Source organism: Pleurodeles waltl, chromosome 8 (assembly GCF_031143425.1).
Source record: "Pleurodeles waltl isolate 20211129_DDA chromosome 8, aPleWal1.hap1.20221129, whole genome shotgun sequence".
In the NCBI taxonomy this organism is placed as follows: domain Eukaryota; kingdom Metazoa; phylum Chordata; class Amphibia; order Caudata; family Salamandridae; genus Pleurodeles; species Pleurodeles waltl.
The window spans coordinates 699,844,525-699,856,789 of record NC_090447.1 but is presented as its reverse complement, the minus strand read 5'-3'; the positions used below and the strand labels follow the sequence as shown (position 1 = coordinate 699,856,789).

The window sequence follows — 12,265 nt, the reverse complement described above, 5'->3', positions numbered from 1 at the left end:
AAACCATACATGGCATAATGTGGGTAAAGCAAGAAGACCGATGTAGAATCAGAGGAATTATGCTTTGCTGGCTTAGCATGGCAGCCGGTGGTGGTGGTGGTGGTAGTAGTAGTAGTAGTGGACTAAGGGCACTTGAGTAAGGTTAACATTTATCCAGCTCTCAAAACTTTACCAAAGTGTTAAAGATAAGATTTTTCCCATGCTACAGTTTCACAATAGGGGGGCAATAGCCTTCTCATGTTGGGGTGGACAAGGTGTGAGGATCATAGTAGTCCACAACATGCTTCAGATGTGCAAGGTGTGACCTAGGGCTTACATTTTCCACACACGCTTAATAGTTTAACCAGCAAGGGCTCAGATGTGGGCAACTTACTTTCGATCTTACTTGCCCTCTTTTGGCACATTTTAAAAGATGAATGTCTTCCGTTGTAGAGGACTAAGCTTCTGAAGACATGGCAACATGACACTTAAGAATCTTTCATCATACTATGCAGATGCTCTCCCAGCACAGAAAAAATGCCCCAGTTTCCTAAACAGTACTAAATGGGTAATATAGTGGAACATTTTTCTACAATTTTCATCCTTTGAAAGCATCACAAAACAAGGCCGCTAAATAACTAAGCATAAAAAAATAAAAAATAAAAAAAGGCACATCTCTGTTAAACAAGAAGGTAGAATTAACATTACATATAAATACTCCAAACTTAACACTTTGGTACCAAATTATTAGGAATGAAAATACTCAAATCAACGATTTACCATTCTCGGGAAGGCTGGCAGAAAATCCAGGATCAGCAGGAGGTTCTAAAGTATCAATCAATCTATTCACTTTGTTGCGAAGTTCTATTAGCTCTCTGCGGAGATATTTCACTTGGCTGGATTCTAGAGGTCTTGGCTGACCATTAACTACAAAAAATATGTTGAATCAAAAAAGAAAACGAAATTGAAATAGTAAATTTGCTTTTCCATAATTAAACTTTTACAGGCAACAAAGAACAACATCTAGACATAAACAAGTTTTATTTCTAACTTGTGCTAGTAGCATAACTAAAATACTAAACTTTTGAGATCAAAAGGAACCTTTATTTACCTGTAATAATAGTTATGTAATTTGACTCAAGTTTTAAGTCCACATACTGTGCATAGCTTTACCGTCTAGTAGTTTGAGTATAGAGCATCTGTTCCACATAGATATGGAACATTTATCAGCACAGCTTAGGAAGGTGTGAACCAAAGGCCCCCGGAATAAGATTCTCAAAAATAACTATTGCAAATTCACATCTTGCCTTACATGCAAGCACACAGTGCAACAGTACTAAAAAGTGAGCACTAGTTTCCCCAACAATCAACACAAATGCCTTTGACGATGATGCTACCACTGAAGGATTTACTATTTGTTTCTAGAAAAAGGACTTCGTACCACCTGTCACCCATATGTCTGTACAAAAACGTTCTGTGCATATTACTCCCCCAGACGCGGTCATCCTACTTCTAGCACTGTAGCTACATTTGCCTTCTGAACGCCTTTGCTTAGAGAAAGCGATTTGCAAGCAACAAAACGCAATGTGATGTTCACAATATCACATCTGTCTATTCTATATGGTCTAGTTGTGGAGAAAATCTGGATATTGCGCACACACAAGATTTATTAATAAATATATTTTTTAAATTAAACCTTTGAGTTAGGAAAACCCTTCTTTCTAAACAAATTTCACAAACATTAGAAATGCTAAAGTTGTGGTTAAACCTTAAATGTATAACTTATGCAGCACGTTTAAATTGCTATAATTTTATTATTATATTAACTCACCACTCTGCAATGCACTCTGATTTCATAAACGTTGTGAATGCTAGGATTCTAGACGGTATAAATAAGTATGAAAAGGTATAAGCAATGCATGTAGAAAGCACCAGTTATAGTTAATAATGTGGCTATAACTTTAGCATTACTAACACTTGTTTAGTTTAAGGTTGGTTTGTGTATATAAATAAATAAAAAAACACACAAGAAGTGCATCTAATCATACAGTTTACTGTTGTGGGGTGAGGTAGAGGAGAGTGTGGTACAGTGTACTGTCAGAGTATAGTGTCGCTGGCTGGAGGACAGTGGAATGTGGTACAGTGGAGTGGCGTAAATTGGAAGCGAGTACATTGGAATGGGGTAAACGTAGTGGAGTGGCATGTTGTATAATGCAGCAGCGTGGAGTGGACAGGCGTAGTGTAGTTGACTAAATAGGAGTGGTGTTTTCTACAGTGAGGTATAGGTCGCAGAGTGCTGGAATGTGTTGTCAAATAAAGTGTTGAACAATGGGGTGGAGGGACTTAACCTACACTGTGCAACCCTCTACTCCAGTGTAAGAGTGGAGTACAGTGCTGTACAGTGGCACAGAAGGTAGCAGTCTTGTGGAGTTGCATAGAGTGGACTAGTGTGTGGTACAGTGGGGAGTGTTGTACAGTGGGTTAAAGAGCTGTGGAGGGGAGTAGTTTAGTGGTATACCACAGAGTTGAGGAGCGTGCAGTGGTGTGGCGTATTACAGTGGAGTAAACTGTTCTAGAACAGAGGGTGTGTTTGACACTGGAGTGGACTGGTGTGTTGTAGTGTGTCAGAAAGGGTCATGGAGTAGGGTGTCAGAGTGGATTAAAGTGTTGAGTGGTATGAAGCGGAGTGTAATAAGCTATGGCAGAGTAGAGTGGGATAGACTATCTGAGTTGAGGGGCACAGTGGAGTAGTGCCTCAGAATAGAGGATATCAACTGGGGTGCAACGTAGTGATGCGTAGAGTGCCATAAAGTGAGAGAGAGTAAATTAAAGTGATGCATTAAAACAGAGACAAGTAAATTGTTATACAATTTAGTGCTATACCAGTGATACTCAAAAGTACAGACTGGGCACCGCACGCGGCCCTCTCCGGACCTTTAAATGTGGCCCCCCTGTTCAACTGCAGCACTAAGCTAATATTTACCCAACTCAGCAATCTAATCGGAAAAAAATTCAAGAAACAGGCAAGCATTTGTTCAAAGGTTAATTGGCGTAAAAGAATGGAATTAACTAGGGTGTCCTGCAATGCTTAACTTTAGGAACACCTTCATTCTTAAGGACACTTCAAGCAAAAATGTAAAAATAAGACTCTTCAAGAAGTGTATTTTATTAGCACACAGTACTAAGGTGAAATGGTCCATCAGATTGTACCTTCAGGTGGCATTCAGTCACATCACAGATCAAACTTGGAAAAATGTTTGTCTGTACCCATGTGCTATACAGTGGAGTATAGTGTGGTAAAGTGACAGGGAATAGTGCAGAGTGAAGGAAAGTGGAGCTGGGTAGAGTGGAATGGCACAGAGTGGACTAGTGTAAAATTGAGAGGCATACAGGGGAGTGGAAGACAGTGGAACAGCATACACTAATAGTGTACAGTGGAGTAGCCTATATTTGAAATAGCCCACAATGGAGTGGGGTACAGAGTGGAGGAAATGAAGTTGAATAGTCTAGAGTTGAGTGGCATACAGTGGAATAGTGTGTAGTGCAGAAGCATGGAGTTTAGTACAGATGAATCACAAAGCAGTGTGGCTTAGAGTGTAGAGGGGTGGAGTGGTGTATAGCACAGGTATGATGCTCAGTGGAAAAGCATAGTGTCGGAGTGTAGGGGCACTGACTGCAGTGGCATAATGTGAAAAAAAAAAAAAAAAAAAAAAGAAGGAGTTGAGGGGTAGAGCATAAACTTGGTGATTTCTGTTGTTGCAGTGGTAATGTATAGTTTTTACCCCCTATCAAAGTTTAAAATGCAGAAGAGCATATAGGTGGGGGAGAATATCAAGCCTAATACCCTACTTAACAGTACTACACAAAAAAGATTATCTGCGCACCATAATGTGCAATACTGCCAAATTTCATGTAAATCTGTTCAGCCGTTCAAGCTACGCAAGATACAAAAGGCTATTGAAAATGCATTAATGGGGAAATAAAAAAATTGGGACCCACTTTCATCTTTGTACCCCTTGACCAGTCACCACCCTACACACACCAAAGTCTGAGTCTATGTAAAAGGAAATGGATTGCTTCATTATTTGAGAGTCAATGTGGTGCAAATGCCACCCTGATAATGGTTAAAATAACTGACTACTGTAGTACACTACAGGTGATGCATCTTTTATGTTGTACAACTTGCTTGCATGGTGCACATACACACTTTACACCATATGTGTACATCTGTACATCTAGGCTAGGGGTGCTCAGACTGGGATACCAATATCATGTTAGTTGCATTTAAACAATAAAAGGGTAGCAAAGCCTGGATCTGCCAGAGTAGAGACAGTAACCTGTAGCCGCACTTCCAGATGCTTGACAATACTTTCCCACTCCCCCTCCCCCCTCACCCCAACCCCAACCGTGATTGACAAAAGTGCAAAGTAGTGAATCACTGTTTTGCAGGAGGCTTTCCTACAGCCACAGATTGTTGTTGGCTTCCTGTCTCTGGAGGACTTACAAGGGTGAAAAAAGACTGTTGCTGCTGGTGAAGAGACCATCGACAGGTTTGAATCAGTTGAGTAAAAAGTCCATCACATGGCCTGTCCCTCCTACGGTTCTATTTTCTCCAGACCAACATCTTCTTAAGTGTCCATTTCGGTCTTCATGCAAGACATTTATTAGTCTTCATGAGATTTAAAGAAAGAGGTCTCCAGAAAATAGCAAATTCAGAATCCAAATCTGTGCTTCTGATTGGAGTCAAGTCAGTCTGAACCAAGAATTTCTTATTTCACAAATTCCATTACAATAGTCATGAGCTGCTGCAATTATTTGGTTCGATACCAGGCCACCCTCCTTAAGAGTTTTAGAAGTCTTGTTTGTCCTCTTTAGTAAGTTTTTATAGTAAATCTAAAAATAATCCCAAAGAGACCTATCATATCTTCCCCAAAGAGCAGTTGTCACTGCAGACATCAATTTTCCACACATCTTTTTCCATAGCAAATGTGGTTACTCTTTATCCAGTGGTACAGAAGAGGAAAGAGCAGTAATAAGAGACCTCTTTGTTGCAGCCACTATCGGTGAATCTGAATGAGGGTCTCTTCTAAGGAACAGAGGGTCCTGATCAGATGGTGAACGATAAAGAGGCTGTCTGGAACGTTTATCTAGTTCTTGTCAAGAACAGGTCTATAAGAGTTGACTGTTCTTGTGATTACTCAACACAAAATATGTACACAGGCCTAAAGAGTGAGTTTTCATTTATCCTGTGTGTCACTAACTCGGATACCATTTAGGATGCTCTTCAAGAGCAATCTTTTGAATTGCATAAACGTGGGATTACAGTAAGTGATGCTTATTATTCTATATGCTGACAAACAGCAGTGTTTGAGAGAATGGTAGACTTAATTACCACCTATAATTGAAGATGTAACAATATGTATATTAAGGGATATTATGTAGGGATATAATTAGCTCATCATGGAATATCAATGAATGTAATAATTAGGATACCTACTACTATACATGAATGTAAACTACATATATTGATAACAAGATCCATGTTGAAATGAAGCAACACATGGTGAGCAGTAATTATGGCAAGTTGAATGAATCCCCCAAAATAGGACCGTAATAATCACAGTCCTCTTCATGTTATAACATACTTCACAGTTTGGATTGATTTAGAGAGATGTGAATAATACTTTAAATTCCAGTGGTTTTTGCACACATGGTAATCTATTTTTGTATAATTGTGGTGGGTGGAATCCTTTGTTTTTAACATGAGTTTTCTAATATACTACATTTCCCACAATGCATTAGCATGGGTAGTAGTGAAGAGAATATAAATAATAAACATTGAAAAGAAAAAAAAAAAAATGAGATGCTGTGAACAAGACCAGTAGGTCGAAACGAGTCTGGTGATGGTTGGTGACTTTGACTGCAAATAAAGAAGAGCAAGTTTTTCTCCTGGAGTGCAGTGTTGCAGTTGACACACACACACACACACACACACACAACCACCATTGTGAGGACTATATGTGGGTACCTGGCTTGTGGGGGGGGGGGGACTAACCTTTCCCAATGTTTTTAAAATATATTAATAACAGAAAAATGTTTTTTTTTAAATCAGGATACACAATCCTGCTTCAAATTTGCAAATATATTGTTATATTTGCACGCACAGAACAATTCTTGTGGGGACTTGAACATGTGCTATCATCCTTGTGAGGACCTTGTCCATAATACCATTTTTGATTGTACATGGTCAAATGCACATGGCTAAATGTTTATTTTTATCAACGATGTACACAAACAGCATTATAATCTATTCACATATGAATTGCTGCAAATATACTAGGGGTGTACATAAACAGATTGTTTTAATGGGTCAGAAAATCTCATATCAATTACAGAAAGGCATTTAAAACTATTTAGCCTATTTATTAGTGTTCAAAACCTTTGGAGATAAGTGAACTAATACAAAGAAATTAACACATGGAACCAAGAAACATGGTCAAGTGGAAACCAGAAGTTGATTAGCTGCTTACATGTTTTCCAAAATAGTTATTTGACCACACCCCTCTAGGAATGCATGTAATATAAAATTCTGCATAGGGGATAGTATTGGATGATGCCAACAGAGGTGGTATGTCATCACTGCACTGGGGTTGTGTGGTAATATCAATAGAGGAGTTATGTGAAGACAGAAGCACTAGAATCTGTACTGAGTTGGAGCCCTCAGCTGTGATGAAAGTTCCTACAAAAAGGTAGAACGTACAGATAAGTTTATTGAAGTCACCACAGAAAAAGCATATGATTAAAAGGAGTCCTCACAGAGATACTATGTAAATGTAATCATGTCTAAGTTCCTACAGAGATATTGTGAGATTATTGGGATATTCAAGTCTCTATAGTTAGTGCATGATGACAGAGTTCAATTCCCCACCTAAATAGTGTGTAAAGGAAAAGCTGAAACCCACATACAGAGAATGTGAAGCTAAAAATGTTCAAGTCTAAACAAAGCTTGTGTGTAACTATGGGAATTGTTAAGTATCCACAGACATGGTATGCTATTATATTTATGTTCAAGTCCACGCAGAGGTTGTGTGTAATTATTGAAATGCTCAAGTTCCCACAGAGAGGGTATGTTATTATAGTGATGTTCAGGTCCCCACAAAGTTGGCGTGTTGTTATATCAATGTTCAAGTCCCCACATTGATAGTGTGTTATATTGATGCTCATGTCCCCATAAGATATTGTGTTTTTATAGTGATGTTCAAGACCCCGCAGAGACACTGAGCGAAGATGATCGTATTTAAGTCTCCAATTAAATAGTGTGTAAAGCCAAAGCTTGAACTCTCCTACTGAGTGTGATGCTAATGATGTTCAAGTCCAAAAGAGGTTGTGTGCAATTCCAGGAACACTCAAATCACTGAAGAGATGGTATGTTATTATAATGTTCAAGTCCCCACAAATATAGTGTGTTATTATAGCGCTGTTCAAGTCCCCACAAATATAGTGTGTTATTATAGCGCTGTTCAAGTCACCACAAGGATAGTGTATTATTATAGTGCTGTTCAAGTCCCAAATAGATACAGTGCTATAATTGGGATGTTCAAGTCCACACAAAGATAATGTGAGAAGATTCATTGTGATCAAGTCTCCACCGAAAAAGTGTGTAAAGACAAAGTTTAAAATCGCCAGAGTGTGAAGTTATTGATGAACAAGTCCAAACAGAGGTTGCGTATAATTGCAGGAATGCTGAATTCAACACAGAGATGGTTTGTTATTATAGTGATGTTCAAGTCCCCACAAAGATATTATGTAATTATAGTGACGTTCATGACCCCGCAGAGATAGTGTTATTATAGTGTTGTTAAAGTACCCACATAGATTGTGTTTGAAGAGGATTGTGTTTAAGTCCCCACTCTGAGGGCAGATTTGTCCTACTGAAAGTCAAACTGAATGTCTCCCCACTTATCATAAGCAGCATTTGCACCCCTAACTGACCAGACTCCCTTCCTGCGGCACCTCTCTACTTCAACAGAAAAAAAGGCACAGTCCCCCTGTATCACAGAAGGCAACTGCAACAGCATCTTAGACAAATGGTTAGACAGTTCACACCCTCCTCTCCCCAAAACCTCCATTGTCGCCAGCACTCAGGACCTGCCCTAATGACTCACTTATTGGTCTCTCCAGGATGCGTGGCACCTTCACAATTAGGGGTGAAACTCCACTCCTTCTCACTGATATAACACTTAAGGTTGCCTGGTCAGGATGGTGTGTTCTATTGCCCTCTGCCCATCAGTTTCTTCTTCTTATTACCTGGGTTGGATGGTTTCGGACCACAATCCAGTACAGCTTTGCTTATCCTGAGGCAGAGCACCCTCCCCTAGTCCCACCTGGCTAAAACAACCTTGCGAAGCTGGAGGACACAGCCTTCGGATGCACTGTTAGACCTATCAGCTCTCGGGTGGTCTTACCCCCAAACGTTTTGCCTGTTTGCCTCACATTTGTTGTTTTTTGTTGTTGGCCTGGAGACTAGCACTGGGCAGCAGTTGTAAGGTGCTCAAAGTGCATGTGCATCTCCCCCCAAATATGGTAAAATGAGTGTATCCACAAGTGGCGTATTAAACTTACTTGTAAGCCCCTTGTTAAGTGGCATACCCACATACCCAGTGCCTTTAAACTGAATGATACTAGTGGGCCTGCAGCACTGATTGTGCCTTCCACACAAGTAGCCTTTCAAACCTGTTTCAGGCTGGCCACTGCAGAGCCTGTGTGCTATCTAGTCTTGGCATTTAAAACCTCTTGCTAAGCCTTAAACTCCTCTTTAACATATAGGTCATCCCTAGGCAGCACATAGGGCAGGGCGCTATGTAAGTAAAATGCAGGACATGTACTTTTAAAGTTTTACATGTCCTGGTAGTCAAAAATCTGTCACTTTTCACTATTGTGAGGCCTACCCCTCTCACAGGCCAGTATCAGGACATCCTTAATATACTTTTAAGCTGTGCTTCCTGACCAGAAAGGAGTAGCTACATCATGTTTCATATCATTGGAATGTTAAGGATAAATCCTCTTTACTGGTAAAGTCAGATTTAACATTGTTTTATTAGAAATGCCACTTTTAGAAAGGGAGCATTTCTCTGCTCTTACTACCCTGTGTGCCTTGCAGCCTGTCTTCAATACACATCCGAGGAGGGTGTGTCTAATGTCAAGATAATGAGAACTGAAGAGCCAACTCTTTGCAGTTTACCTCAACTGTTCAATATGAGCTGGGGCATCAAGAGGATTAAATCGGGCCTGGCTTGTAGTGGGTACCAGAGGTACTTACACCTTGTGCCAGGTCCAGTTATCCCATATTAGTGTAAAAGAGGTGTTTCTAGCAGCTTAGGCTGATAGAACGTAGCTATGGCAAAGCAGCTTAGGCTTAATTAGGAGACATGTAAAGCTCCTACTATACCACTGGTGTCATATGCACAATATCATAAGAAAAACACAATACACAGAAGTACTAAAAATAAAGATACTTTTGGCATATTGTCATAAAAATAAAGTATCTCAGTGAGTACCCTCACTGTGAGGATAAGATATATACACAAGATATATGTACACAGACCAAAATTATGCAGGTAATAGAAAGAAAAGTAATGCAAGCAGTGTAAAGTTACAGTAGATTGCAATAGGAGCACATAGGTGTAGGGGCAACCCAAACAATATACTCCAAAAGTGGAATGCGAACCACGAATGGACCCCAAACCCATGTGAGCTTGTAGAGGGTTGCTGGGACTGTAAGAAAACAGTGAGGGTTAGAAAAATAGCCCACCACAAGACCCGGAAAGGTAGGTGTGAAGTGCACCTACTACCCCCAGAGAGCACAGAAGTCGTGATAGGGGGATTCTGCAGGAAGAACAAACACCAGCAATGCGACAACAGTAGATTTCCGGACCGGAGTACCTGTAAGACAAGGGGACCAAGTCCAATAGTCGCGACAGTGTCGAGAGGGGGCAGGAGCCCAGGAAATGCCAGCTGAGGGTGCAAAGAAGCTGGCAACTGTTAGAAGAAGTTCGGAGTTCTGCAAGAAAGAAGAGTTAAGAACTTCCTTTGGAGGATGGATGTCCCACGTCAAGATGAAGCATGCAGAGGTGTTCCCATGCAGAAAGACCGCAAACAAGCCATGCTAGCAGCAAGGGTCGCAGTAGAGGTTTTTGGGTGCTGCTGTGGCCCAGGAGGGACCAGGATGTCGCCACTTGGAGACAGAGGGGGCGCCCAGCAACGTAGGGAGCCCTCACAGAAGCAGGCAGCACCCGCAGAAGTACCTGAACAGGCACTTGGAAGAAAAGTGAACCGGAGTCCACCCAAAGTCACTAAAGGGAGTCCCACGACGCCGGAGGACAACTCAGAAGGTTGTGCACTGCAGGACGGAGTGTCGGGGACCCAAGCTTGGCTGTGCACAAAGGAAATCCTGGAAGAGTGCACAGCTGCAAATCACGCGGTACCCAGCAATGCAGTCTAGCGTGGGGAGGCAAGTACTTACCTCCACCAAACTTGGGCTGAAGAGTCACTGGACTGTGGGAGACACTTGGACAGAGTTGCTGAGTTCCAGGGACCACGCTAGTCGTGCTGAGAGGGGACCCAGAGGACCGGTAATGCAGTCTTTTGGTGCCTGCGGTTGCAGGGAGGATGATTCCGCTGACCCATGGGAGATTTCTTCAGAGCTCCTGGTGCATAGATGAGGTGGGCAACCCCCAGAGCATGCACCACCTGGAAACAGTTGAGAAAGCTGGCAGGATGAAGCGATACAAGGTTGCTAGTAGTCTTCTTGCTACTTTGTTGCAGTTTTGCAGGTGTCCTGAGCAGTCAGCGGTCGATCCTTTGGCAGAAGGTGAAGAGGGAGAGGGAGATGCAGAGGAACTCTGATGAGCTCTTGCATTCGTTATCTGGTGAGATTCCCCAAAGCAGAGACCCTAAATAGCCAGAAAAGGAGGCTTGGCTACCCAGGAAGGAGGATTGGCTACCAAAAGAGGTAAGAGCCTATCAGAAGGAGTCTCTGACGTCACCTGAAGGCACTGGCCACTCAGAGCAGTCCAGTGTGCCAGCAATACCTCTGTTTCCAAGATGGCAGAGGTCTGGAGCACACTGGAGGAGCTCTGGGCACCTCCCCTGGGAGGTGCAGGTCAGGGGAGTGGTCACTCCCCTTTCCTTTGTCCAGTTTCACGCCAGAGCAGGGCTGGGGGGATCCCTGAACTGGTGTAGACTGGCTTATGCAGAGATGGGCACCATCTGTGCCCATCAAAGCATTTCCAGAGGCTGGGGGAGGCTAGTCCTCCCCAGCCTTCACACCTATTTCCAGAGGGAGAGGGTGTTACACCCTCTCAGAGGAAATCCTTTATTCTGCCTTCCTGGGCCAGGTCTGCCTGGACCCCAGGAGGGCAGAATCCTGTCTGAGGGGTTGGCAGCAGCAGCAGCTCAGAGCCCGGAAAGGCAGTTTGGTAGTACCCAGGTTCTGTGCTAGAGACCCAGGGGATCATGGAATTGTCTCCCCAATGCCAGAATGGCGTTGGGGTGACAATTCCATGATCTTAGACATGTTACATGGCCATGTTCGGAGTTACCACTGTGACGCTGTACATAGCTAGTGACCTGTGTACAGTGCACGCGTGTAATGGTGTCCCGGCACTCACAAAGTCTGGGAAATTTGCCCTGAACGATGTGGGGGGCACCTTGGCTAGTGCCAGGTTACCCACACACTAAGTAACTTTGCACCCAACCTTCACCAGGTGGAGGTTAGACATATAGGTGACTTATAAGTTACTTCGGTGCAGTGGTAAATGGATGTGAAATAACGTGGACGTTATTTCACGCAGGCTGCAGTGGCAGGCCTGTGTAAGAATTGTCAGAGCTCCCTATGGGTGGCAAAAGAAATGCTGCAGCCCATAGGGTTCTCCTGGAACCCCAATACCCTGGGTACCTCAGTACCATATACTAGGGAATTATATGGGTGTACCAGTATGCCAATGTGAATTGGTAAATTTAGTCACTAGCCGGTTAGTGACAAATTTGGAAAGCAGAGAGCATAACCACTGAGGTTCTGGTTAGCAGAGCCTCAGTGAGACAGTTAAGCATCACACAGGGAGCACATACTTATGAGCACTGGGGCCCTGCCTGGCAGGGTCCCAGTGACACAGACTAAAACATATATACAGTGAAATAAGGGGGTAACATGCCAGGCAAGAGGGTACTTTCCTACACTGTGTTCCTGTTATTTTTTTGCAATGTCCGCTGTTTAACTTGAATATAA

General features: G+C 42.4%; 1 protein-coding gene across 3 annotated transcripts in view; it reads right to left on the bottom strand.

Moving 5' to 3' along the window:
- The window catches only part of TFG (trafficking from ER to golgi regulator), a 169,305-nt gene that overhangs the window by 102,776 nt on the left and 54,264 nt on the right, over positions 1-12,265 (bottom strand). For all 3 annotated transcript variants that reach the window (XM_069204829.1, XM_069204830.1, XM_069204831.1), the window contains one exon: positions 760-906. In XM_069204829.1, coding sequence (XP_069060930.1) covers positions 760-906 — 147 coding nt within the window. The remainder of the gene's footprint in view (positions 1-759; positions 907-12,265) is intronic.